This window comes from Ovis aries, chromosome 17 (assembly GCF_016772045.2).
Source record: "Ovis aries strain OAR_USU_Benz2616 breed Rambouillet chromosome 17, ARS-UI_Ramb_v3.0, whole genome shotgun sequence".
Taxonomy (NCBI): domain Eukaryota; kingdom Metazoa; phylum Chordata; class Mammalia; order Artiodactyla; family Bovidae; genus Ovis; species Ovis aries.
The window spans coordinates 52,249,659-52,277,602 of record NC_056070.1 but is presented as its reverse complement, the minus strand read 5'-3'; the positions used below and the strand labels follow the sequence as shown (position 1 = coordinate 52,277,602).

The following is a 27,944-nucleotide window of genomic DNA, read 5'->3' as shown; positions in this document are numbered from 1 at the left end:
GCCAGATTCTAGGGACTTCCCTAGCAGTCCAGCAGTTAAGACACAGTGCTTCCAGTGCGTGGGGCGAGGGTTCAATCACTGGTTGGGGAACTAAGATATCCCATGCTGTGTGGCTCAGGCAAAAAAACCCAGATCCTTGCTGCCATCTCTGCACCATCTCTTTACCCTGAACCAAAGTAAAAGATGGAGTTTTGGGGCATATTTATACAACTGCACATATGCACAGAAATGTTATGCACAGAGTTATTCATGGCAGTAGCAATTTGCAGAAGCAAAAGATGGGAAACAACCTTAATGTCTTTGAAGAAAAGATGAACTTACTAAACTATGGTACTTTCCTACAGTGAAACAGTTGTTAACAAGAATGAAGCACTTCTGTCTATGAGAATACATAATATATTTTAATTGAATGTACACTTGGGGCATCTCAGAATGACAACACAAGTAGTTTGTATCAGCGGATAGAAACTGAGATACTGAGGGTCAGAGGTAGAAGGAAAACTTACTGGAAACACCTAGAATAGAGATACTGCTGGAAGCAGATAATTCAGAAAAATTCCCTTTTCAGGCATGGTGTCGACTCCTCCTCCCCTGTGGCTATTATATTTACACTGTACTTTTTATTTCATTCAAAAAATATTTATTGAGTCAGATATGTTAGAGGTATTGTGTTAGGGACACAAGTTTAAGAATAACAAATCAAGGGGAGGGGGGAGCGGGGGATGGTCCCCTTACAGAGTAGTAGGCGTTAATCCTCAAATTTCACCAAAAAATGTAAACTTGTAACTGTGACAATGCAACATAAAAGCTAACAGAACCTATTAGAGTAATTTGATCTCATCAGGGAAATCAAATAAGGCTTCCTTGAGAGAGTGATAACCTCCATAAGATTTGAAAAATAGGTCTTAACTCCTGGAAGTGAACAGGGAACTTCAAGAAGAGGAAACATGTTTCTGTAACAAATGTTCAATGTAACAGACAGGAGCAAAGCTGAGAGAACAGACAGTAACAAAGCACGTGCACCAGTTATTAAGACATGGCTTTTCTGAACTTTCCTGGTGGTCCAGTGGCTAAGACTCCATATTCCCAATGCAGGGGGCCTGGGTTCAGTCTTTGGCTAGGGAACTAAATCCCACATGCCACAACTAAGAGTTCTCATCCCATAAGTAAAGATCCTGCATGCTGCCAACGAAGATCCTGAGTGCCTCAACTAAGACCTGGTGCAATCAAATTCATTAAAAAAATATATATACTATTTCTCAGCTCCAAACTCAAGCATCTGTGCTCTCCTTAGTGATGCACTGCAAAACTACACTGCTGCTTTGCCAGCTGTTTCAACATTACACTCTGCAAGGCTACAGGGAGGCTGCTAGGCTTGAGGAGGAAAAAGTTTCCTGTGAACTTCATCCCAGCAACACCTCTTCACCCTGGCACATGCCTTTCCTTCGTACAGGAGGAGCTGTATCCATTTTGCATTTTTTTCCCACACTTTATGGGTAGAGCTGGCCTCAACACACCAAACTCTCCTTCCAGACACAAGGACCAGTGAGAGCATCCACAAGGTCACTCTCTAAGCTCAGAGACACCAGCTGAGCAGAACCCCCTCCTGGGAGTTTGGGTATCAGTAACATGGGTCCCCTCCTTTACTTTTTAACTTTCAACCTTTACTTTTTTTATTTTTTACAATTTTTTGACAATTTTGAAATTACCAGGAAGACCACTTGGTTTTTATTTTATATTTATTTTTATTTATTTGGCTACACTGGGTCTTAGTTGGGGCACGTGGGATCTAGTTACCAGACCAGGGATCTGACCTGGGCCCTCCGCAGTGAGAATCCTAACCACTGGACCACCAGGGAATTCTAGGGAGAATTCCTGCTTGCATTTTCACCCTATGCATTTAATGTATTTATAATGAATGCCCTGCTATTCATTTTTATAAACTTTCTTTTAAAAACACCATATTTAAATTATTAACTTAAAAGGATACTATGGGATACTAAGGGTTATGGGTTCAACTGTGTCCTTCCTGAATTCATATGTTGGAGACCTGACATAAACTCAGAATGTGACCTTATTTGGAGATAGGGTCTTCACAGATCTAATCAAGTTAAAATGAGATCCTTGAGGTGGGCGCTAATCTGACATGACTGTGTCCTTAAAAGGGAGATTTGGAGATAGACATGCAGAAGAGGAGAACACCATGTGAAAATGAAGCCAGAGGTCGGGGTGATGCTTCAACAAGTCAAGAAAGTCAGCCTACCACCAGGAGTTAGGAGAAAGACATGGAAGAGACTCTTCCTAACAGTTCCTCAGAAGGAACCAACCCTGTCAGGACCTTGGTTTTGGACTTCTAGCCTCTAGAACCATGAGGTGATACATTTTTGTTACTCAAGTTGCTTAGCTTGTAGGGCTTTGTTAACAGCAGTCCAAGCAAACTAATGCAACTATTAAGAACAAGTCTCACAGGAATTCCCTGGCGGTCTAGTGGTTAATGGCGGTCTAGTGGTTAAGAATCTGCCTTCCAGTGTAAGGGGTAGTGGTTCGATCCCTGGTTAGTGTGGGACCTGAGATTCCCACATGCCAAGGGGCTACTAGAGAAAACCCGGGTACCGCAAATAAGACCCAATGCAGCCAAATATATATATATTTTTTTTTAAAGATTAATATTTCCTGAAAAAAAAAAAGCCCACACAGAAAAAAATGAGAAAAATCCCATTCTAAATTGAACAGCCTGAGCGGTGTTGCTAAACCATCTCTAAACTGAATTTCAAAACAAAAAACTACCCTTGCTCATCAATGCATACATTTTCCATGTGCTTTTTCAATAAAATTATGATTTTTAAAACTGTAAGGAATTCCCAATCAATTGAACAACTAGCTTGTAATACCTTTTCTTAAAGAGAGATGTGGCAGTGGGGAAGGGGGCCTGGGAGAAGGGGAGAGCAGTGGGCATGGGGGCGGAGTTTCCTGGCTGTCCAGTGGTTAAGACCCTGCACGTCCACTTCAGGAGGTGCTGGTTCCATCCCTGGTTGAGGAACTAAGATTCCACATGGCATGCAGCAGTGGCAAAAAAAAAAATTTTTAATACTTTAAAAAGAGATACAGGGAGAAAAGATTATTTTGTAAACTGTTTATTTACAATAGATGAAAAAAAAGGCCCATCAAACATAAAAGCCATTCGCTATTTTTCATCCTATGCCAAATTTTTCACAGCATTGGCTATTTCTCATCCTATGCCAGATTTTGGGCTTCCCAGATGGCCTAGTGGTAAAGAATCAGCCTGCTAATGCAGGAGACACAGGAGACCCAGGGTTCAATCCCTGGGTGGGGAAAATCCCCTGGAGGAGGAAATGGCAACCCACTCCAGTATTCTTGCCTGGAGAATCCCATGGACTGTAGCCTGCCTAGCTCCTCACAAAGGGGTCGGACACGACTGAGCACTGAGCACACACTTGCCACATTCTATACTCTCAATACCATTTTTGTGTTCATTCAAGTTTTGGTCTCCCTTCTAGAGAACCAAAAAAATGAATGAGAAGAAAGTGTTAATAACTCCAAATTACAACAACTCATTAAGATGCAATTTTGTAACTTTATTTAGAAGTTAATTGCTAAACTTCTACATCCCCATACATTTTATTTTTATTTTGTCATTTAATTCATTTTTGCCTGCACTGTAGCTTGCAGGATCTTAATTCCCCAGCCAGGGACTAAACCTGCACTTTTAACAGTGAAAGTGTGGGGTCCTAACCACTGGACCTCCGAGAAATTCCCTCTCTCATTTAATTCTATCAATAAACCTATGAGGTAGGGAGAGTATTGTTTTACTCTTATTTGCTTGAGTTCCAAGTATATATGTACTATATGTATATAGTACATCTTAACATATATGTGTGTATTTACATATGGGGATTTTATATATTTTATAATCTGTGCACATCTATCCATACATATTAAACATATATACACACACATATAATGGGAAAATGTATGTATATTATATATTTTGTTGTTAAGTCATGTCCGACTGTTTGCGACTTGCAACCCCATGAACTGCAGCATGCCAGGCTTCCCTGTCCTTCACTATCTCCTGGAGTTGGCTCAAACTCACGTCCACTGATTCAGTTATGCTATCCAACCATCTCATTCTGTCACTGCCGTCTCCTCCTGCCCTTGATCTTTCCCAGCACTCACAGATGAAGGAAGTTAGTAGATTACAGTGACCATGAGTGTGGAACACATACCCTATTTGGTAGAACCCTATAAGAACTCACGCCAACGAAAAAGTATTTAGGACCTCTCTGGTGGCCCAGTGGTTGAGAATCTGCCCACCAATGCAGGGGACATGGGTTCGATCCCTGATCTGGGAAGATTCCATGTGCCGAGGGGCAACTAAGCCTGAGTCACAACTACTGAGACTGGGAGTCTAGAGCCAGTGCTCTGCAAGAAGAGAAGCCCCCACAATGAGAAGCCCATGCACTACAATTAGAGAGAAGCCCCTGCTCACTGCGATTAGAGAAAGCCTGTGCACAGCAACAAAGACCCAGTACAACCAAAAAATAAATAAATGAATAAATAAATTTTTTAAAGTATTTAACAACAGCAAAAGCCTGGAGCAAATATTCATGTAAAGATAACAGTAGAGTAAGGAAAAATCATCTCAGCACTGGAGTGATTACACCCACATGGTATGGCCCTCTTAGAAAAATGGAGATCATTAAATAGACATTCCTAAAGCATGTCACATTATTTCAAGATTCCAGGTCTCAGTGCAGATTACTGTCACTTAAGTAGCTATCTGCAGTCCTCTGTTTGCGTAACTGTTTGCAAAATTACTCTTTAGATTCACAAATCTATCCATCTACCCTTGGCTTAAAATCATGTAGTGGAGACTTCCCTGGTGGTCCAATAGTTAAGAACCTGCCTTGCAATGCAGAGGACGCAGGTTCACATCCCTGACAGGGAACTAAGATCCCACGTGCTGCAGAGCAACTAAGCCCAAGAGCCACAACTTGAGAGTCAGTTCATAGCAACAGAAGATCCCTCATGATGCAACAAAAATCCTGTGTGCAGAAACTAAGACTCAACATAGCCAAATAAATATTAAACAAACAGAAAACCATGCAATAGTTTCTTATCAGACTTGCAATAAAAATCTCAGTCATTATTAATGGCTTTTGGGTCCATCAGGGTCTGGTCAGGAAAACAGAATTTTAAATAGGTAGTTCATTAAACAGGTGGCAGAGGATTGAACAAGCAAAAAGGGAACACTGAAGTAATTTAATCATAACAGCAGGAAGCAGTTCCCACTTCTAGGGCCAGAGAACAAAGAGAACAGTTGGGGTTAGCAGAGCAAGAGGAATCAGAAGAGGATTCCTGGAGGGCTGGTTCTTATGCCTCTGAGAAAGGGTAACCGTGATGTTGGTGCTGGCCTTCAAGAGCCTCCCCTTGGCAGGGGAGGGGCCCTGCCAAGCTGAGGCTCAGAACTCTGAAAAGGGGCTGTTGCTGGCACTTCTGAGGTAGCACACAGGCTATTTCTGGAAAGAACCTGGAGAGTGAACCAAATGCCCTGTCAGAAGCAAAATGTCATTACTTACCATGATAGGAATAGCAAGTAAAAGGGCATGCACGAGTGAGTCCCTCCCCCTGCCTTCCAGTCTCCTCTCCTACTGACAGAACCTAAAACTAGCTGACAAAGGTGCAGTACAGTTTGCAGGATGGATACTGCTGGGCAGGGTAGAGAAGAGTGCATCTGCAGCTGAGAGACCAGCACAGCCTTCAGTGGCCTGTCCGATCTAGCCCCTGCCTACTTTCCCAGCCTGATCCCCTCCATTCTCCCCAAAAGTGAAAGTCGCTCAGTTGTGTCTGACTCTTTGAGACCCCATGGACTGCAGTCCATGGAATTCTCCAGGCCAGAATACTGGAGTGGGTAGCCTTTCCCTTCTCCAGAGGATCTTCCTGACCCAGGAATCGAACCGGGGTCTCCTACACTGCAGGTGGATTCTCTACCAACCGAGCTATCAGGGAAGCCCCATCCATTCTCCCCATGATATACTCAATTCCAACCACACTGGGTTTCTTTTTCTTTCCTAAAACAACCAAAGCTGACCCCCAATTCTGGGGATTTGTTTTCATTATTCCTTCTACCTGCAAGTATCTTCTCCCTTGGGGTTCACTTATTCAGGGTACAACCTAAAGTCATGAACTCAAAGAGGATTTCTCAATTTCATCAATCTATAGAAGCAGCCATCTCTCCACACAGGCTCTGTAAAATTCCCTATTTTCATTTTACCCACAGCATTAATCACTATTCAGTATTATCTTTATTTTTAACTTGGTTTAAATTTTTTTTGGCTGCTCCCCATGGCATTTGGGATCTTAGTTCCCTGACCACGGATCAAACCTGTGCCCCCTGCATTGGAAGTGAAAATCTAAACCGCTGGACTGCCAGAGAAGCCCCTTAATATTACCTTTAAAAAGTGGTTTCTTATTTCTTTCCTAAGAAATTTAGGCATCTGTCTTATTTGCCACTGTGTCCTTGGGGGATCGGACAGAGCCAATAAACAGCTCAATAAATGTTCAATTAATGCATTTTAGTGAAAGTAAAAACCTCTGTATATCTATGGAAGGTGGAAGGAATCTGGCAGATCACAGATGACTCCATCATTTGACAGCTGGGTAAGCTGAGGACCAGAGAGCTGAAATGATATACCAAAAAGCACAGTGAGTGACAAGTGTTGCTTCCTACTTTCCCCAGTGCTTTCACATATATCACCTTGTTTTGCTCTTCTACTTTCCTGGTGTAAATGATAGGGTCCTTGGGCAATGGGGGGGATTCCAAAATCATCTCGGGAACCAAAGAGAGAGAATGGACCTCTGCTCCTATCTCCAGGAAGGATCCCCAGGGAAGAGCTGTAACTGAACACCTTATCTGTGTTCAAAGCAAAGAATACCTAGGATACCTGTGCTTCTCAGGGACTTAACCGACAGAGGCTCCTCTGGGTGGGGAAAGGCGCAGGGTTGTTTCCCTGGGGTGAGGGAAGCCCTCTAGTGGACTAGCACTCAAAAGATTGATCCAGGACCCAGAAATAAACTGTTCCGTGACGTTGGGCAGCAAGTGAGTTACCTGTTCCTTCTGATCCTCTGTTTCCCCATCTGTAAAAACAGTTGGGGTATGTTGGGCTAGGATCGCTGTGGTTCCAGGAGGCTGACTCGAGTCAGTTGGTAAGAACTCTGCCTGCGGGTTTTGAATACTGGAAGAACAGACTCCATAAACCTTGCAACCTAGGAATGAATGGATTAAACTGCTGAAAAGGTCAAGGTGGTTCGGATGTTAAACTGCTGGGGGCTAGGCTTCCCATAAGGGGTGGTCGAGAGGTCAAAGGTCGGGTTCCGGTCAAACCGAGAAAAACCGGAAGTCCCCTGTGGTTCTACTCGGAGCCGGGGCCGCCAGCCGCGTGACTAAATCTCCCCGGGGCGGAGCTTCAGCCGCCAGAGGGAGGAGTTTGGAGCCCCCCCAATGGCAGGGCAGCTCCCCTTCCAGCACAGCCAATCAACGCGGAGAGACGGTAAAATTTAAACCCCCTCCCTCCTCCTCCGCTGAGACCTGTCCCGAAAGCGTTTGTAGAAAGTGCGGCCGCTCGCCCCGCCCCCGCTGAGGAGGCGGGGAAAAGGGCGGGCTTTCCCTCCAGAGTTTGCCTATCACGGCGGGCAGCCTGAGGAGAGACGGGCAGCGGCGCCAATCAGGGCAGCAGCCGGGACCCGGCGGAGCAGTTGGCTACAGTTGTTGCAACTTTTTTCGAAAGCTGCGTTTCCCGGGAGATCCTAGGCGGTGACAGAGCAGGGCCATGGCTAGAGGTATTGGCCCCGGTGGCCAGCGCCGGGGCTGCTGGGTTGGGGGCGTCGCGCTGCAGGCGACACCGAAGTGACGGGAGCAGCGTCGGGAAGGCGCTCTCCCGCCGGCTGCTCGGAAGGCGCGCGGGGACTAGTAGGGTTGCGGGGGGAGGGGCTGCGGAACCTTTCTCACCTCTTCCCCACCCTTGCTCCAGAAGCCCCCAGAAACCCCTCCCACTCCTGTGCTTCGGTTTCCCCTTTTTAAAGTGTGGGCACTTGGTGACCTGCCTCTCGAGAGGCAACGGGGCCATATGTCAAAGATGTTTGGAAACTAAAGCGACTAGCACCTCAAGGGAATGGTTGTCATTGATACAAATGAGGGGGGAGGGCGAGGCTTCGCTTGCTTAGGGGCTCTCTCTGGTTTGGAAAGGAGGTGACCCTAGGTGAGGGCACAGATCGGTATCCTACTTGGTGGGGAGCGCGTCCGAGTGGACACCGCGGCAGGCGCCTTCCTTTCCCTTTCCACTCCCTGAGTCAGCTCTGCGCCGCCGGGGAGGGGACGGGCCCCGCTGGCCCACTTTGGGGTGAAACAGGTCCCCTGGCACCTCCCGGCGCTGCCCTTCGCGCCGCAGCTGATCAAGGCTCCTGCCCACGGGAGATGGCTTGGGTGGGGTTGTGCTGCCGCGAGGGAGTCGATGTCTCTGCCTGAAGTTCTTCGCACAATTAGTTTGCTGTCAAGACAGACCCACGTTATGCGGCAAAGTGATCTCTAACCGCCGGTCGTTTCCAGCCACTGTGTCCATGCAAAAACTTGAGCGTGACGGTTCACTTGAATTATTATGTAAAATAAATAAGTCGAGGTTTTACATTTTTCTCAAAATTCCCAGGATATTGCACGTTAGTAGGAATTTGCCTTAATGCAGTATGCAGGCAGATCTTTACCTTCTCAGCCACTAGGGAAGCCCAGGCTCCCCAGAGCGGTCATAATGAACAAAATAAGGAAATATTTATCGGGCTTCTTTGTTTTCAGCCCCTGCACCCAGTTGCATCATTTATTGTCGTAGCATCCCTTTAGGGTCTTTGGGAACAAGACTTACCTAGATTTTGATTAAGAAATAAGGCATAGTGAACTTCAAGTTAAAGAGCTTCATAACCTAGTCCACAGAGAAAAGTAAGATGCCTCAAATATTCTTCTTCAGGAAAGTGTTAAGCATCTAAAAGTATATTTAATAATATCTGGCTAATTTATCTGACAAGTCTGAATAAAATTATGAAAGTGAAAGTAACTCAGTCATGTCTGACTTTGTGGCCCCTTGGACTCTAGCCCACCAGGCTCCTCTGTCCATGGAATTCTCCAGGCAAGAATACTGGAATGGGTTGCCATTCCCTTCTCCAAGGGATCTTCCCAACCCAGGGATCGAACCTTCATCTCCTGCATTGCATAGATTCTTTATAGGCTGAGTCACCAGGGAAGCAAGCTGCTGAATGTTTCTAGGCTGTATTATTTAACCCTCCCAACCTTTTATGAGAAGATAGTGTTCCATTTCACAGATGTAGAAACTGAGGCTTGGGGAAGATAAATCACTTGCCTAAGAGTTATGTTGACTACGATACTGATAAATATGAAGATGCTTTAACATAAAAAATGTATACTGCTGTCCTCAAACTCAAGACACTAAAATACTAATTCATTCATTTGACAAGCATTTATTCATTACCTACTGTGTTCCAGGCCCTTTGCTAAAGACACAACAATGAACACTGACAGAGATAGAGCACAGTGAGGCTAGAGGGGTGGGAAGGCTGCTATAGGCCATAGTGAGGACTGTGGATTTCATCCTAAGAGCAAAAGGGTATGGTTAGGGATGGGAGGAGTGGTGAGAAGCACATGATGAAAATCTGTGTTCTTGGGGACCACTCTAGCTCCGATAAACTGGAGATGGTCACAGTGGAAAGATGGAGACCAAGTAGGCCGTCTGATAGAAGGACAGATCCTACCCAAACAAATACTTTTGAGGCTGTAAATATTTACATGATTGTAAAATTTCTAAACCAGAGAGGAGTTGCCAGATATCTGAACATTATGTTCATGTGACTTAGCAGGGCTCTCAAAGTGAGCTACAAGCTGTGAACAAAGACTGCTTTTCTAGAAGAAAAAGACTGACCCTTTATTTGAAGTACTGTAAATAATTCGATATCTGATGACACTAAATGCCCAATTTAATGATTTGCAAGAATAATGAAGCCTAAGAAATAAATAACTACAAATGGCGGTGGCGGGGGGAGTCAAGTGACTCAGTGAAAATCACTGACCATATGTTACAAAGGTAATTCATAAGCCTGTTATGCTAGAAGCTGGGAACTCTCCTCTTCACTTTGGCTAAATAAGAGAGGTAGAGGGACTTCCCTGGTGGCCCAGTGCAGGGGGTAAGGGTTCCATCCCTGGGCAGGGGAGCGAAGATCCCATATGCCTCCAGGCCAAAAAAAAACCCAAAACATAAAACAGCAGCAACACTGTAACAAATTCAATAAAGACTAAAAATCTCCACATCAAAAAAAAAATTTTTTTTTAATGAGGTAAAGTGGAACAAGCAAAGAGACAGAATGGCTAGAGTATGTCCAGTGACTTTGGCCTTCAGCTTACACCTCTGAAAAATGAAAATAACAGTTTGTAAAGATTAACTGACATAATAAAGTACCTGTCTCTAGGGGAAAATTATTATTAATCCTTATTAAGTATTTATTTCAATGGCCAAGAGGTTCACTTTGTTTCCCCCTACAGATTAAGCAAACTATTTTTTAAATGCACTACTGCTAAAATAGATAATTTTAAATGATTTTGATGTGATGGGAAAAATTAAAGGGGCTTCCCTGGTGGCTCAGCCGGTAGAGTCTGCTTGCACTGTGGGAAACTATGGGGTCTCAAAGAGTAAGACACGACTGAGTGAGTAACACTTTCAAATATTCAGTAAATGTTAGCGGTTAGTATTATTGGTGATGAATTTTAGTTCTGTGAGATCCTGGGCACCATTAAAAGTTTTTATTTCTGTGACTGGGTATTTGTTATGCACATAGGAACCTCATGACAGAGAAAAGAAGCTGTTCTACAACTTTACTGAATGATTTGTACTATATTTTCTAGCTACTAGAGCTGCAGAGTTGAGAGGAATGGGCGCTAGACTTGTATTTTAGTGTATCCTCTGCATCTGTGCACTAAAATAGAGGAAGATGTAGCCATGGGTATGTGTGTTGGGGGGGGGGGTAGTGAAAATAGTATGAGAAATGGACAAGATGACTTGAGCAACTGTTTCCTGCCTCCAAACCAAGATCCCCCTGATTGTTTGGCAACAAACTACAAACCCTCTGTGCCCGGCAGAGGTAACAGACACTGTTTCGAATGGCTCAACCTGGGTGTCCCAGTGTCCCTTTGGAGTCCTAAGTCTCTGCACAGTCTCTTGGATATTCAAGTGGGCAGAGTACCCTACCCTGCTGGAATTAGTGGTTGGGTGGAGATGGACTTCCCCAGCTCTGCTGTGAAGGATTTTAAAGCATGAGCTGATTTGGGAGGCTGTGTCCTGAGCAGTGTCTTACCATTTAATCCACCGTCTTATCCCTTCTAAGAGGAGGAGGAGGCAGCTACTTAAAGTGATAGCCATTTGTTTATGTGGGTGTTGGAAGGTGCCCTCCGTAGGTTGTGGAATTCATTGATCTTGTTTTTTTTATCCATGAGGATGCTGCAGCCCAGGCTGGGGAAGAGACTTGGCCTTTGTCACAAAGCACCTCTGGAGCAGATGCAGAGAGAGATACCCAATCTTTGCTTCCCAGGCCATAACCGAAGGCTGGATGCCCTGAGGTGTTTGTTTGCATCTATGACTTTGCACAAATACAGGGACTTTTTGTTGGCTGTGAGCCCTCAAACCCTAATGGCTACAGCACAGTGGTTCAGGGCAGTAATCTATGCCGAGATACCACAGTGCCTGGAACCCCTGCCTCCTGGGACATTTCTCATGGGGGGACAGGACACTTGGCTGACCTGCTAATAAGCCTTCTGCAACGCCATTAGCTCCTCCCTACCTATTTCTATAACTGGTAAGTTAGTGGCTGGGAGTGTAGGCTCTGGGGTCTGTTGGCCTGGAAATCTAGTTCTAGTTCTGAGAACTTGGCCAAGCTCCTCACTTCTCTGAGGTGGTTTTCCCTGTCTGTGGAAGAGAAAATAATAAGGCTTCTACCTTCAAAGGGCTGCTGAGAGGTTTGAATGACAAGGTATGCAAGAGAAGCGCCCAGCAAACATGCTATTATAATTTCCGCTTCATCTCTCCAGGGACCGTACGGATCTGGTGCAGCCCGCCTAGGTTTGACGTCTGACCTGATCACTTCTAGTTCTGTGGCTCTGGGCAAGCCCCTGCATCTCCCTGAAGCCTCAGCATCCCTATCATAAACGGGTTAGCCGCAGGACCTGGCTCCCAGGGGCTTGCCGGGAAGGTTAAATGCCCACGGAAACGCTCCGTGAGCACAGGCTCGGGCACACAGGAGGGCTCTCGTTCACCGCTGCGCGCTGCGCCTGGCACGGACGGGTCTCCCGAAATATCCGTGGAGCCCGCGAGAGTGGGAGACCCGCCGGCCGAGAGCCCGGGCTGTCATTATCATGTTTCCCACCCCTTCCTCCCCGAGTGGCTGAGGACGCGCGAGAGGGGGCGCGCCCGAGTTGGGATTCGTCGCGGCCGCGGGCCCGCCCTCCTTCACTCCCTCCCTCCCTTCGGAGGAGCTTCTCAGCTCCGCCCCTGCCAGCCCCCTCCCCGGCCGGGAGCGGACGGTGGGCGGCGGCGGCGGCGGCGAGCGGGCGGGCCGCGGAGGACGCGCCGCCAGCGCCTCCCTCTCTGCGTCCTCGGTCCCGGGCCGGCCGGGGCTGCCGCGGCGCGCGGGTGCCGGGCCCTGCCTCGCAGGCCATGGGGGAAGGGGGCGCCGTGGGGCGCCGCCGGCCCTTCCCCGGGGCGCCGCGGCGGCGCTGGTGGCGGCGGCAGCAGCAGCAGCAGCGGCAGCGGCAGCGCTGGTGGCCGGGCCGAGGCGGCGAGGGCGAGGGGCGCGCCGCCATGGGCCTGGCCGGGCTGCAGGTGGGTGTGGCGGGCCCGGCCGCGCGGGGGGCGGGCGGCGCGCGGGGCCCGGCCGGGCCGGGCGGCGGGAGGGCGACGCGGGCCCCGGCCCGGCCCGGCCCGGCCGGCCGGCCCACCGCCGCCGGGCCCTCGGAACATGGCTGCGGCGGGAGGCGCCGCCGCGGCGCCCGGCCCGGGCGGCCCCGCTCCCCGCCCCGCCGCGCCCTGAGCGCCCCCTCCCCCGCTTCCCCCGGGTCCCCCTCTCCAGGCAGGAAGATGTCCAAGCCCCGCGCGGTGGAGGTGGCGGCGGCGGCGGCGGCGGTGGCAGCGACGGCCCCGGGCCCGGAGATGGTGGAGCGGAGGGGCCCGGGGAGGCCCCGCACCAACGGGGTAAGCAGGCACCCTTCCCGCACTCGCTCGGCGCGCCCCCAGGGGCCGTGCGGCCGGGCGCCCCCGCGGGCCCAGCTCCGAGAGCACGTGGGCGCGCCCGCGGCCCTGGGGCGGGGGTGCGGGCGGGGCGCCCGGCCGAGCAGCTTCCTTTTCTGCTGCCTGCCTGGGAGTGGCGTCCCCACTCGCTCCGCCATGACCCTGGCAAGCTCTGACCTCGGAAAAGTTTGTGTCTTTATGGCATTTCCACACCCCGAGACCCGGCCATCCCGGTGGCGGCTGCGCCTTCCCAGAGTGTGCGGGGCCTGCCCGGGGCCCACGGGGAGGTCACAGGTCTTCGCTGACTTGGTGAATGGCTCACCAGGCAGAAAGGCCTCCAGCAGTGTTTCTGGGAAAGCCCTCCTCCTGTCTGTGCTTACTCGGAGGAGAGGCCCCACACCCAGAGACACCAGCGGTGACCTGTACCGCCCCACCGGCCTGCCCACCGCAGTAGAGTAACCGCCCTAAATGCCTTGGTCTGCTGTGCTCCGCACCCGCCTAGTTAGCCTGAGAGAATTTCCCCAGCCGCAGCCCAGTCCCGCAGTCCTAGGACTGCACAATTTGAGAGGGGCCGGGGTTGGGCTCATAGAAGGCTCAGACAGTCTTGGCAGTTCCTACCAGCTGACCTCAGGTCCAAGAAGTGGTTATTCAGGTTCCCTGAGGCCTGTCTGTGCTGGAGTTCCTGCAGCTCCTGCCAGGGCAGTCAGCTGCTGCGCAGAGGCCAGCTCTTCCAATTCTGGCCTCGTTTGCCCTGGTCACTCTAACCTTCTTGTTACTGGTAGGTTGCCTCCTTCTATGGATCTTTGTGGACAGCTGGTTCTCTTTGCTGGCCAGATGTTCCCCCTGCCCTCTTTAACAGACTAGAATTAGAAACCAACTTGGACCTGGGGGATTCTAAACCTTCCACTACTAGGCTTCCCCTAGTAACCCAGTTTTTGAACCATGTTTTTGTCCTTTTTTTTTTTTTTTTTTTTTTGGTCTTTAGGATTCCAGTTGCCCCTTCTCCGTCTAAATGTTGTAAGATCTTCTTCAAGCCTCTTTCAGAATATGCATTTGTCGTTTTAGGAGAATGTATTTACCGGGCAATCAAAGATCTATACCTACATGAGCCCGAACAAATGCTCTGGAATGCGTTCCCCCCTTCAGGAAGAGAACTCAGTTGCACAATACGAAGTCAAATGCCAGGGGAAGCCATTAGCCGGAATCTACAGGAAACGCGACGGTAAGCCTCTGAAATGGCCCTCTGTCCACCGCTGCCGGGGTTGCATCCTCAGTAATGTATATATGCTAGGTTTCCTTATCCAATCTTTTCAAGCCAAAGTTTGCAGAGTTTGAATCATGTCCTATCTTGCTGAGAAGAAACATAGATACCGGGGGCGGGGGGGAATAGAGCCGCCTGTTCCAGGGCGTGTGCCCTGTTGGTCTAACAGGTTCTCCTTGTTTTTACAAGAGTTAGCATGTCCTTCAAGCTTGGTTTTCTTGCCAAGTTGCCAAAATAAGGCAGCTGGCATGTCGTTAGAGAGGTTCACAGGCACTAAGAGTACAGAAATGATGAGTCTGGCTTGTCCAGACCAGGCACTTGTACTGCAGCTGAGTCCTGTGAACCTAAGGAACTGGCTTCCTTCTCTTTTATGAGCTGGCCTTGACCTCAGTTCTAAAGGTTCTTTCCACTCAAGTGTTCAGTGCTACTCTCTGAAGCAGCGTACTCCAGAATGAGATTTACAGTTAAAATGCTGAGCAAGAAAGCACTTGGTTATTGAAAGTTCTGTCTGGCCCTGCAAAACATGCTGAAACCTGTTGGAAATTTTGCTGTAACTCAAATATTCCCTTTTAAAGTTGTGGGGATGGGGGCTAGTGGTGAACTTTCCCCAGTTACTCTGCTCTAAAACTTGCTTTTAAAGAAACAGCAGCTACCAGCTGCTCCAGCAGCACTGTACAAGGAAGCTTTGTATTTGTTAACAGAAAGTGCCATAAAGGGATGGGGTAGCCCAACCTCTGGTCCAGATCTGAGAACCAGGGGCAGGAGCCAACCCTTGGCCTGATTCCCCCTGGTGATGTTATTTCAAATGGACTTAGATTCTAATCCTAGCTCTACCATTTATGAAAGGAAGGGTCACAGGCAGGTTACTATGGTTTTTTGAGCCTCAGTTTTTCATTTGTACAGTGGGAGAGAGGAGTCCTGCCTGAAGACCAGTTAAAGCATGGGTGCAAAAGGCCTTTGTGAGCAAGTTCCCTGGTGGTCCAGTAGTTAGGATTCTGTGCTTTTACTCTCAGGAAGAAAGTTCAATCCCTGGTCGGGGAACTAAGATCCTACAAGCCTCATGGCACAGCCAAAAGAAAAGGGAGGGGGCCATACTGTCAGCCCATTTTCCACTGGATGGGAAGCATCACAGCCTGCCCCTCCCTGCATCCCTGCTTCTGTAGCACTTAGGCCAGTACTAACCACACTGAGACTTGGGAAGGGCCTCTCTCTAGATGCCATAAGCCAGCCTCACATCCCTTCTGGGATGGGGCAGGATATAGATTGTCCTGAATGGTGACATGGGGCACAGGTTAGCTTATTTGACTCAAAGTGTTACTACATGGTGACAGTTGAAATGGGCTGGATGAACACTGGAGGAGACCCCCATAGACCGGGCGTCTATCCATGATTCTCGTCCTTTTTCCTGCCTTGATGCAGACTTACATGATAGCTAATGTTCATGAACACCACCCACTCCCAAGGTTATGCCCGATGTCTTGGCCTTAACTCCCTCTTATTCCACTCAAGACAGTGTGTCGGGGAGCACTGTCTGTCTGGACCATCTGGAGAATGGTCTGGATGGCTGCTGATGTATTTATTTTTTTCTTTTGTTTTTTGAACTGTTCTTCAGATATCCTGACGTTCACCATTTTAAAGGGTACAGTTCACTGGTTTTAGGTATACTCACAGATTTGTGCAGCCATCACCTCTGTCAAACTCCAGTACATTTCCATCACCCCAAAAAGAAACCCTGTACCTATTCACAGTCATTCCCCATTCCTACCTTCTCCCAGCCCTGGGCAACCACTGATCTGTTTTCCATCTCTAGATTTGCCTGTCCTGGGCATTTCATATAAATGGAGTTGTAAAATATGTGACCTTTTGTGTCTGGTCTCTTGTACATTATAATGTTTTCAGGGTTCATACATGTTGTAGGCTGTCCGTACTTCATTCCTTCCTGTGGCTGAATAATATTCCATCGTGTGGATAGACCACATTTTACTTACCCATTCATCAGTTGATGGACATTAGAGTTGTTTTCACTTTTTAGCTCTTATGAATAAGCTTCTGCGGGCATTCATGTATAGGTTTTTATGTAGACATATGTTTTTAATTTTCTTGATAGATGCCTAGAACTAGAACTGCTGAGTCAGATAATTCTCTGTCTAACATTTCGAAGTCTGCCAAACTCTTTTGCAAAGTGACTGCACCATTTTGCATTCCCACCAGCAATGTAGTATTTATTTTTGAAAAGTAAAAAAAATTTTATGGAAAAAAAAAAAAACAGTTCAATACTGATGTTCCAGGAGTATTTTTAGTAACAAGTCATTGGCGACATCCCCCACAACACACTGAACTGCTATTGGGGCACCATGCTGAGAACCACTGTGAATGCCATGCTTCGACCCTGTTAGAAGAGGGAACTAGAAAAAAGAATCTGAAATGAGTCATGCCAGGGAGCTAGCCCTTGGGGAAGAGGTCTTTGTTGGGGAGAGGTTCTGCTTTATCACCTTACTTCCGTCCACCAGTGCTGCCCCACTCTGTAGGGACTGAGCTTTCCTCCCTGGAGCCCATTTCCTCAAACGCCATCGATGGAGCCCTCATGCCAGTGTTGCTGGCTGTGACGCTTCTGCTTCAAAGGCTCTTCCTTCAAGATGCAGGCAACCTGATGGTTTGATTAATCACAAGAGCAGAATCCAATCACAATACATATATATATCAACTTATCGTGGTCTAATACTTCAAATATCTTATAATTGTATTGATCAGTCATACTTCAACAAAGCTGGAAAAGGGAGGGAAAAAAAAGATGCAGAGACCAAAAGCTCTGCCTAGTGTCTGGGTCAACAAGTAAAGCCTGATCTTTTCCCTAAGATACTGGTTAGTGGACACCAGGCTTAACAGCCCAAGGGCACTACTGCCCAACACGCCCCCACCCGCATTCCCCCAATCTCCTCCCCGAGCCTGTCTTAGCAAGCAGCCGAGGGCTGGAAAGTGGGAGGTGTCAGGTCCAGAGTCAGCCTGTCTCTCCCCACCCTCTGCCCACAGAGAAAAGAAACTCTGGGAATGCAATACGAAGCTCCATGAAGGCCGAGGAACAGAAGATCAAAGACGCCAGGAGAGGTCCCCTGGCACCTTTTCCAAACCAAAAATCTGAAGCTGCAGAACCTCCCAAAACCCCGACCTCGTCTTGTGATACTCCCAATGCAGCTGCTGCCAAGCAGGCCCTGAAAAAGCCCGTCAAGGGCAAACAGGCCCCCAGGAAAAAGTAAGTACTCCCTGGAGCCACTTCTCACGCAGGGCGACCTGCTGGGTACCAGCTGGGGGGAGGCCGCCCACCCTCTCAGGCCTTTGAGCTATTAAGGCTCAGATTCCTGAGACAGCACCAGGGATACTGTTACTTGTCCGCGTCCTGGTCTGCCTCAGGTCCAGAGCCCCGATCCTGCTGAGAGTAGGCATCCTGCCTTTGGCACTCTGGTGTTTTAAGTGACCTGATTTCCAAGGAGCCTGCTCCTAAAGGGTCGCCTGCCTCCTGACTGTGAACATGGTCTCAGCGCTAACGCTTGGTTCTTCCTCTTCCTTTCCCACCCCAGAGCTCAAGGAAAAACACAGCAGAATCGCAAGCTCACAGATTTCTACCCTGTGCGAAGGAGCTCCAGGAAGAGCAAGGCTGAGCTGCAGGTAGGGTCACGTGTTTCAATTAGGCTCTCAAAGGGGCGGGGTGGCCTGGTGGGCAGTGCTCACTGCACACCACCTGAGCTCTCTTTGCATCATCACGGGAAAAGTCTCTTGGCCTCCATGGCCCCGATGTCCTCCTGGGTCTAGTGGGGGTCATCATAACTCCCTTGGGTCACTGTAGTGCTTAGTTAAGATGCTTCTGTGAAGGAGCCCTGTCACCTGTAATGTGGGGTATGGGAAGTCAGGACCTGCAAAGCTTTGGCAGGGCCATTGGAGCCTGAGACTGTGGGGTGGGCTGTGTGCTCTCTTAGAGAGCATGTTTATCTGCTGTCCAGAGGTTTCCTGTCTCGAGATGATGAAGAGCACTGGCTTGGGAACTACTTCCTGGTTGTGTGACCTCAGGGCTTAACTGCTCTCTGCCTCTCTGCCATGTCCTGTGAAATGGGATGATGTAGTCGAGCCCTGTGCAGTGGTTGGGAGGGTCACGCACGTTAGTGAACACGTATGGAACACTTAGAACCGTGCCTGGGACGCAGTGAGGACCTATTAACCCTTGTCACCATTGCTTCCCCCGCATTGTCCTTTCCTGGGGCTCCTCTCTGGTCTTCCCCACGCAGTCACAGAACCTGTGAAAACCAGGCAGGACGACCAGCTGGGCTGTAAAGCGCCCGCCCGCCGTGTTTGCAGAGTGCTGAGCTGTGCACAGTTGATCAATATTTGATGCAGTGAGGTGTGGTTATTGCCTTTCTGTTAGGGAAACCCAGGGTGTGGCCTGGCCCTGCAGCCCCCAGCTGCTTCCATCCCCCCTCCCACCCAGCGGCAGCAGAGCAACCTCTAGGCTTCGGAGGAACGTTCAGGACTGCTGCCCCCACAAGGGAGGTGGGGGACCCTGGCCTCTCAACCCTCAGACTCTTCCGCATTTGGATGTTGAATCTGTAGCTGTACAGACGGTGAGGCAGCATCTCTGTGTCTCCTTTGAATTGACAAGACTTCATTTTTTAAAAAGGGGAGAGGGTGTCATTTTTCTCCCCCGAGAGAGAAGCTCTGGCTGTATTTCCTTAGAAAGGCAGTGTCTTTCAGCCAAGAACAAGCTGTTACAAGCTGTTTGCCTGCAGTGGGAGGCTGTGCGAGGTCAGCCTAGAGACAGCACTGCAGAGGGCGAGGCGGTGCCAGCCCCCAGCACCCGGGACACCTCCCAGCTGCGGTCGGGAGCCGCAGAGCCCACACAGGGAACCTGGGGGGTCCACCCAGTGCCGCTGTGGGCTGCAGGGTGGGGGAAGCCTGAGTTGGCCTGTTTTAATTAAAAAAAGAAAACAAAAACCAGGGACTTTTCTTTCTGGAGGAGTGGAGGCTGCAGTGGGTGTGTTGCCAGAGTGCTGAATTCTACCGCAGGCAAGCGGAAAGCAGCTGGCAGTGGCTCCCCGAAGCTTGGTCTGCAGGCAATCAGGCCTACTCTGTGGCTGGATGGAGAGCCAGGGGCCAGGGAGAGCCACGCTCTGCCCACCACCGTTTGTGTTGGCTCTGTCGGGTGGGCATCCTGGCCAGGTGATGGCTGGCCAGGCTGGTGGGGCTGCGGCTGGCAGAGGTGAGGCCTGAAGGCAGGGCAGCCGGGTCTCTTGGGTGAGGCCAGTCCCAACCTGACTGCCCTTCTGGGCCAGCCAAAGCCGAGGTAGACAGGGCATTAGGGGAGGGTGTGGGTAGGTGGGGCGAAACAAACAAAGAGCCCTGAAGACACCTCGTTGTGGCTGAAGACAGAGCAGGCGGGGCTCAGTCCAAGGTCCAAGTCCAGGGCAAGAGGGTGGAAACAGGGCCCTGGAGAGATGCCCTGAACCCCTCGTTGCTTCGCTGTGGGAGCCCCTTCTCTGGTTGGCCTGGCCGTGGGTGGGTGACAGCCCGCACTGGGCAGGGACTGCAGTGTTGGCAGTGCCCTGGCCGCGTCATCACCAGCCCAGCCCAACCCTGGGCCTGGCATGCAGAGCAGCCTGCTGACTCCGGCTGGGCATGTCTCAAGTCCTTCCTGCCTTCACCCTGGTTCGCACCTTGCTCCCTTTCCAGGTCCTCAGTCCCCCAAGGACCGACTACTGCTGCAGTCCTCTTTAGGACGCTTGGAGCTAGTTGTTTGCATGTCCCCAAACCCCCCCAGAGTAAAATGGACTCCTTGGCTGTACATTCAGAGTGTCTCACCTGGCCCCAGCGTGTCTCCTCTGTCTCATTCCGTCCCAGCAGGGAAGTCCCTGTCCCCACTGCCCACCACCTATCCCAGTTTTCCCACGATTACTCCCATCTACTTCTGCACGCTTATAACTGATTATTTAACAAGGTGGTTGTGCCTGTGCGTGTGGGGGCGGGGCATTGTTGCCTTGAGAGCTCACTACATCCAGGTGCTGTTCTTGGCCAGGAGATGCCACAGTGAACAGAGGGTGGACGTGGTCGATGGTGGGTACACACCTCCTGTCCAAGTGGCGCAGCCTCTGATCAATTTAGCCCTGACTAATTTTATATGCAGTCGGAGTCCTGATTTTTACATGTCCATGATTTAGATACTTTGTAAAAGTCTGTGTGGGCCAAACAGAACATAGCCCCAAGCCACATTCTGCCACAAGCCCTATTCTGCCCTTGAGGCGCCCCGTCCACCTCCTAGCCCACCTGAACGCCAGGTGGTGAACGGCCCACCTGAGACAGGCAGTGAGGAAAGGATGGGGGCTTGGTGGCTTGGACATCCCTGGGGACCGATGCCATGGAGGCTGACTGAGTGGACCCTGTGGCGGCCGGGACTCCCAGAGTGGCCTTGGTGAGAATGCTGACGCACTTCTTGTTTTTCCTTTTTTTCTTTCCCTCCCCATCCAGTCTGAAGAAAGGAAAAGAATAGATGAGTTGATTGAAAGTGGGAAGGAAGAAGGAATGAAGGTAAGGGGCCGCAGGGCCCACCGTGTGGAGGCTGAGGCTGTGAGATCACGCCCTCCGTGGTCCAGAGGCCCATGCAGGAGTCAGGCTGCCTAGATCTTCTGATGTCGCTGTGACCAGGCAGACTGTTGCAAGTTGTCCAGGGACTGAACCCTAAAAGTATCCTTAAGGGAATGCCTCCTGAGGGAAATGAGATACTGTCCTGTGGAAACTTTTCATTTATTTATGGCTGTGCTGGGTCTTCGTTGCTGCGGGGGTTTTTCTCTAGCTGCGGTGCGCGGGGGCTACCCTCTAGGTGATGTGCTCAGGCTTCTCGTTGCAGTGGCTTCCCTGTGGAGCATGGGCTCTGGGGTGCGCAGGCTCCAGTAGCTGAGGCTTCTGGGCTCTAGGGCACAGGCTCAGGAGTTGCGGCGCATGGACTTAATTTGCTGCTCCGCCTTTATGAGATCTTCCTAGACCAGGGATCGAACCTGTGTCTCCTGCACTGGCAGGCGGATTCCTACCCACTGTGCCACCACGGATGCCCCTGAGGAAACTTTTCATGACAAAGGACTTCCCTCACAGTCCAGGTTAAGAATCCGTCTGCCAGTGCAGGGGACTCGGGTTCAACCCTTGGTCAGGGAACTAAGATCCCACATTGCCACAGGGCAGCTAAGTCCAAGTGCCCCAACTTCTGAGCCCACGCGCTGCAACTAAGATTTGACACAGCCAGTAAATATTTCTTTTTAGTCACGATGAAATTTATACATATGTATGTAACTTACCATCGTAACCATTCTTTAAGTGCAAAATTCAGTGGCATTAAGTACATTCTTCATTCACAGTTGTGCAACTATCCCCTCTGTCTAGTTCCGGAACCCTTTTGTCCTCCCAAACGGAAATCCCGGACGCACCAGTAGCCACTCCCATTCCCTGCCCTCAGCCCCTGACAACCAGTCTGCTTTCTGTCTCTGTGGATTTGCCCCTTCTGGACATTTCATACAAATGGAGTCATAGAATGTGTAGCCTGTTGGATCTGGCTTCTTTCATTTAGCATGACACTTGGGGAAACTTTTAAAAGGACAGGCTCATTTTTTCTATACTGTTTTCCTGGGAAATGGCAATGCCCAGGAAGATTTGCTTTTCTCTCGCGTGCTCAGTTGCTTCAGCTGTGTCCTACTCTTCGCAACCCTATGGATTGTGGCCTGCCATGCTCCTCTGTCCATGGGATTCTCCAGGCAAAAATACTGAGTGGGTTGCCATTTCCTCCTCTCTGGGATCTTCCTGAGCCAGAGATCAAAGCCAGGTGTCATGTCTTCTGCATTGGCAGATGGGTTCCTTACCACTAGCGCCGCCCCCTATTTTAGTATATTTCAGACACAGTGGGACCATGAGAGGGGAGGAAGTCTCAGTGGTAGTGGCCAGATGGGTCTGGGCTAGGACCCAGGGGATGGGAAGCTTCAGGTTCCACCTGCCACTGAGGGGAATCTGAATTTAGTTCTGGGCCTCCCAGCCAGTCACCCTCCATCTCCATTTAAAATGGAGTGCAGGAGGAGGTCAAAATACATAAAATGGAGTGAGGAGAAACCCAGGCGTGTACATTATGGACTACAGGAGAGACTCAGAATGTTAGGTCCTACTCTTCCCCTGAAGAGTAGGCCAGAATGTGGCTTTGAGTCTGTGTTACATCACTTCCTAGCTTGGTGGCCGGGGACACATGACTCTGCCTGTCTAATCCCTAATTTTGCAGGTTTTCGGGCAGCACCACCTAGCAGATCTCTCAGGATCCCATATAACAGTGCTTTGCAAATGAACACAAGGGAGCTCTTTGGGGTGATGGATTCTGGCGATGGTGGCACAACTATGTATGCTGAATGGGCTTCCCTAGTGGCCCAGTAGCAAAGAATCCGTCTGCCAATGCAGGAAACAGAGGTTCAATCCCTGGGTCGGGAAGATCCCAGGGATCCAGAGAAGGAAATGGCTACCCACTCCAGTATTCTTGCCTGGGAAATCCCATGGACAGAAGAGCCTGGTGGGCTACAATCCATGGGGTCACAAAAGAGTTGGACACGACTTAGTGACTAAACAACAGCAATATGCTGAATGATACCCTTCAAACCATGAGTGTGAAATGAGTGGATTTTATGACCTACTGCAGTAAGGCTGTTCAAAGAATGTATTGCAAGCTGCTGGCCACTCACGGTGGCATTTGTTGCTGTTTATGAACCAATCCTCCCTCTCGGCACCTCCCAACAGATTGACCTCATCGACGGCAAAGGCAGGGGCGTCATCGCCACCAAGCAGTTCTCCCGGGGTGAGTTTGTGGTGGAATACCACGGGGACCTCATCGAGATCACCGACGCCAAGAAGCGGGAGGCTCTGTACGCACAAGACCCCTCCACGGGCTGCTACATGTACTATTTTCAGTATCTGAGCAAAACCTACTGGTAAGTCCCCTGGGGCTTCAAGTGGCTCTTCCCCTCCCTGGCAGAGGTGCCACCAAGGGCATCCTGACTCTTCTTTTGGCTCCAGTTTCTTGCTTGGTGCTTGCTGCCATTTTTCAAAGCTGCAGTGCAACTCTTCCTACCCTTAATTCCCCCCCTCCACACACACACCACTTCCATTTTTAATTCTGGTGATTGAAGCGGTTCTGGAGGCGATCTTGGCCACCAAGCGGTGGACCCGTCATGTAAAAGCCTGCAGAGGGGCTCACCTGGCCTTCCGCCTGGGGCATGTGACCAGAGCAGCTCTGGGAATCGCTGATTTCTCTGTCCCCTATGCGACGATATCAGTGATTATTGTTTTATTTTATTTTTTAATAGACTGTACTTGTAACGTTCCCAGCAAAACTGAGTGGAAAGTAGAGAGAGTTCCCATATATCCCACCTGCCTCCACCATCCTGTACAGCCTCTCCCCTACCCTCACCAACAGTTTATTTTTATTCATTTATTTATTATGCCGAGCTCCACAGTCATCTCTGGTGCTTCCACAGAGTCTTTTGCATTCTCATCTACACTCCCCCACCTCCCGCCCAAATACCCCATACCTAGCGCCCCTCTGGGCTCTTAAAGTTACATATATATATTTTTTGAGTTGAATTGCTTTCCCAAAAACATGGCTATAAATCACCATCACCCCACCAGAGCTGAGAGCAAGCCCTGACTCAGACTGGGTTCAAAAGCCTCTTTATCAATTTAATCCTCTGTCGCCCTCCCTCCCGGCCAGCGTGGATGCAACCCGAGAGACGAATCGCCTGGGAAGACTGATCAATCACAGTAAATGTGGGAACTGCCAAACCAAACTGCACGACATCGACGGCGTGCCTCACCTCATCCTCATCGCCTCCCGTGACATTGAGGCCGGGGAGGAGCTTCTGTATGACTATGGGGACCGCAGCCGGGCTTCCATTGAAGCCTACCCCTGGCTGAAGCATTAACCCAACGGTCCCGCCCCCTCCCCCCTTCTAAGGACAAAGTGCCCTCAAAGGGAATTGATTTTTTTTTTTTTTTTTACATACTTAATCTTAGCAGATTACTTCAGATGTTTTTAAGAAAAAAGTATATTAAGATGCCTTTTCACTGTAGTATTTAAATATCTGTTACAGGTTTCCAAGGTGGACTTGAACAGATGGCCTTATATTACCAAAACTTTTATATTCTAGTTGTTTTTGTACCTTTTTTGCATACAAGTCGAACGTTTGTGCTTCCCGTGCATGCAGTCCAAGACTCGGCACAGGTTTTAGAGGAAAGAGTCGAACATGAACTAGGAAGCCGGGTGATGCACCTGCCTCCAAACGAAGAGCCAGGACTCTCTCCCCCACTCCCCACATACCTGCCCCCCGCCCCCAGCATCCCAGTGCCAGGTGGGCTCCCCCATGGCCTGGATGGGATGTTCCCAAGCTCTTGTTTGTCCTGACATCTCGACAGGCGCACATTGAAGTGTATGAATATTTTTTAAAAAAAGGTTTCACAGTAAGATAGTCTTCCCCTCTGCTTTCTCGAAAGCTTACTGACCCGGTGGCTCACGGGCCAGGCCTCGATTTACTCTTCCACGGGCTGCCGCTTTTCCGGGCACCTTAAAGCATCAGGGCGGGGAATCAAAGGAGACGTGGGCAGGGACAAGCATTGCTTACTAGCCCTTGCAGGGGCAGGGTTTCCCGAAACTGGGTTAGTTTCTTTATAGAAATGTGAACACTGAATTTATTTTAAAAAATAATAATAAAAATAAAAAAAAAAAAGACAAAAAAAATAATAAACCACAGAAGACAACTTACATGTATATAGGTCTTGAAGTGAGTGAAGTGGCTGCGTTTTTGTTTGGGTTGTTTTTAGTTCAGCTTTTTCTTTTTCCACCCTTGGTTTTGCTTCTGTAGAAGAGATATGAGATGGTACACTATTCTAATCAAAAATCTAAAGTTTTGTAGTGGGACCAGAAATTACTTACCCAATTCCCCACCCCCTCAGCCCCAACCTGATTCTGCTTGGGTTGAAAGCCCAGACCTGCTGTCAAGGCTTCCATGTGCCAGACCACCTGGTGTCCTTCCTGTAAAGCTGCAGCCGTGAACCAAAGAGCGAGCCTACAAGCCCCGAGAGGCAGGGCCCCTACGCTAGCTGCCAGGGGGCAGGGGGGCTGGCAGGCCCAGGGGTCACGGCTGAGGGCCAAGTGTTCACCTCGACTGTGACCGTGGGAGTGGCGGGTAGCTTCTTCCTGAAGGGGGGACCGGCTCCCACTTTCTGTCAACTCGTAGTTCAGGGGCCTGGGGCTCCAGAGCTGCCATCTGGGGTCTCTGGCGCAACCCCACCCCACCCCCGACTCCCAGGTAAATGTGAATGGAGACAGGCATGAGAACCTGTCCTCAACTTCAATGACCCCCAGCCCCGGCCTCATGACGGTGCTACCTAAGGAAGTCTTCCCCCTCCCATGCCCACCCCCACCCACCAATCCCACACTTGCCTGGTCAGTGGTCAGCAAATTGGAGGAGGATCCGATGGGAGTGTGTAAATGTGAGATAAAATGTCTTGGTTGTACCTGTTTGTGGTTTAGCTTTGTATTTAAGAAAAGGAAATAAACTTGAAAATTATTTGTCATCATAAAAATGAAACAAAAATTAAAATATTTATTGCCAGGCGAGGCTACCTGTGTCATTCTGTTGTTTTTCGCAAAGCAGTGGTAGGAAAAGGTAATGCACTTTGTTTCTTTTTGGGGTCGTACCATGTGGCTTATGGGGGCTTAGTCCGCAACCAGGGGTTGAACCTGGGCCCTCAGCTGTCAAAGCATGGAGTCCTAGCCACTGGACCACCAGGGAATTCCTGTTGTTTTTTGTTGTTGTTCTTGTTCCATTGTGTCTTTGTCGCTGTACTCAGGCTTTCTCTAGTTGCGATGAGGCAGGGCTACTCTGGTTGTGGTGTGCGGGCTGCTCATTGGAGTGACTTCTCTGTTGTGGAGAACAGGCTCTGGGGCATTTGGGCTCAGTAGTTGTGGCGCATGGGTTTAATTGCTCCTCAGTATGTGGGTTTAATTGCTCCTCAGTATGTGGAGTCTTCCCAGACTGGGGATTGAACCTTTGTCTCCTGAATTGAGTGGTAGATAACTATTGGACCACCAAGGAAGTCTGCCCTGTTTATGCTACAAAAGGGCCACTTAACCAGTTTGAGTCAGTTTTGGTGACTGTCCTAGGGGACAGTCTTCATTTTTATGATGAGGGGTCAGAGGTTGCTTGTGAAGTACATGGCCCCTTAGAAGAGTGCCCAGCATGTAGCATATATCTTAGCTGTTGTACTTGTCATTGTTTCTGACGTGCTAGACTTGATTCTCAGGTAGGCGTCTCAGTCATCAACCTTGCCTGTCTGGTGCTGGAAGTATCCCAGATCCTGATCCCTAATCCCCACACCACAATCTACCCCCGAGAGGCTGCATTCCTTCAGCCCCAAGGCACTGGAGGCAGGTTGGAACTGAGGGCAGAGTCCTCAGTTTACAGGTGAAAGATCCATTTCCGGCATAGGCTTTCAGCATCTGTCAGCCGTTTCCCTAAACAAATCACTTACCCTCTGAAATCTGTCCATCAAGTTGGGAATGGCCTCTACCCACCTTCCTTGCAGGGGTTTCCTGAGGATTCAGTCATCATATACTTTACCATGGAGGATTCAGTCATCATATACCTTACCATGGAGGGGACAGTGTGGCCTGGTAGCCAAGTGCTCAGCCCTGGAACCGAACCTCAGGTTTCACCCACTTCGCCGCTGTGTAACCTTGGGCAGGTTACGTAACCTCTCTGGGCACCACTTTCCTCCCCTGTGACATAGAGACAAGACTGGTGCTTGCATCAGGACGATCGTGAGGACTGACTGAGTTTAAGACATAAAAGTACTTGCATGAAGATAATCTTCAGGAATCAGCTATTATTAAGGTGAAAATTTGGGGTGTTTAAAAAAAATATTTATTGGCACCGAGTCTTCGTTGTGGCATGCAGGATCTAGTTCCCTGACGAGGGCTCGAACCTGGGACCCCTGCACAGGGAACGTGGAGTCCCAGTCTCTGGGCCACCAGGGAAGTCCCTTGTGTGGTTTCTATCATTCAGGATTTACAAGTGCCCTGGACTGACAGATAACTGCTTCTAAGCCTGCTCTCCTGGCTCACGGTTTGGAGATGGAAGCCTACAGTGTGGGAGCAACTGTGTCTGTCTTGAATGTGGTCACACTGGGCCCAGCTCCAAGAACTTACCTTCTGAAATTCAAACACCCACATCCCAGCATCTGTGATTCTGAAGTCAGGATGCTCAGATTTGTTT

The 27,944-nt window shown here is 49.6% G+C and overlaps 1 protein-coding gene and 1 long non-coding RNA gene across 7 annotated transcripts; one reads left to right on the top strand and one right to left on the bottom strand.

Annotated features, from left to right (window-relative positions):
• Window positions 1-617: 617 nt before the first annotated feature.
• On the bottom strand, window positions 618-14,094 carry LOC105602864 (uncharacterized). 2 transcript variants are annotated; one of them, XR_001021657.5, is made up of 3 exons: window positions 13,979-14,094; window positions 7,130-7,287; window positions 3,122-6,701 (listed from the first exon to the last, which is right to left on the bottom strand). It is a non-coding gene; the product is annotated as an uncharacterized LOC105602864 (long non-coding RNA). The 2 variants fall into 2 exon arrangements; XR_006056663.2 differs by lacking the exon at window positions 13,979-14,094 and having other exon boundaries at window positions 618-6,701; window positions 7,130-7,660.
• Window positions 7,807-26,287, top strand: KMT5A (lysine methyltransferase 5A). 5 transcript variants are annotated; one of them, XM_027956425.2, is made up of 8 exons: window positions 7,807-7,860; window positions 13,195-13,316; window positions 14,418-14,574; window positions 17,644-17,863; window positions 18,189-18,276; window positions 21,121-21,180; window positions 23,413-23,603; window positions 24,383-26,287. In XM_027956425.2, exons 1-8 carry the CDS (start codon window positions 7,851-7,853, stop codon window positions 24,591-24,593), a joined length of 1,059 nt encoding a protein of 352 aa, XP_027812226.1. In that variant the 5' UTR covers window positions 7,807-7,850; the 3' UTR covers window positions 24,594-26,287. The 5 variants fall into 5 exon arrangements, with proteins under 5 accessions (XP_027812226.1, XP_042090494.1, XP_060257086.1 ...); XM_042234560.1 differs by lacking the exon at window positions 13,195-13,316 and adding an exon at window positions 12,158-12,947; XM_027956426.3 differs by lacking the exon at window positions 7,807-7,860 and adding an exon at window positions 12,915-12,947.
• The last annotated feature ends 1,657 nt before the right edge of the window (window positions 26,288-27,944 follow it).

Bases quoted from the DNA above. Each gene is read 5' to 3' on its own strand.
- KMT5A (XM_042234560.1), top strand. From the start codon at position 12,324: ATGCCCACGGAAACGCTCCGTGAGCACAGGCTCGGGCACACAGGAGGG. The intron at 14,575-17,643 runs GTAAGCCTCTGA...CTCTGCCCACAG, and splicing joins AATCTACAGGAAACGCGACG to AGAAAAGAAACTCTGGGAAT. The intron at 23,604-24,382 runs GTAAGTCCCCTG...CCTCCCGGCCAG, and splicing joins TATCTGAGCAAAACCTACTG to CGTGGATGCAACCCGAGAGA.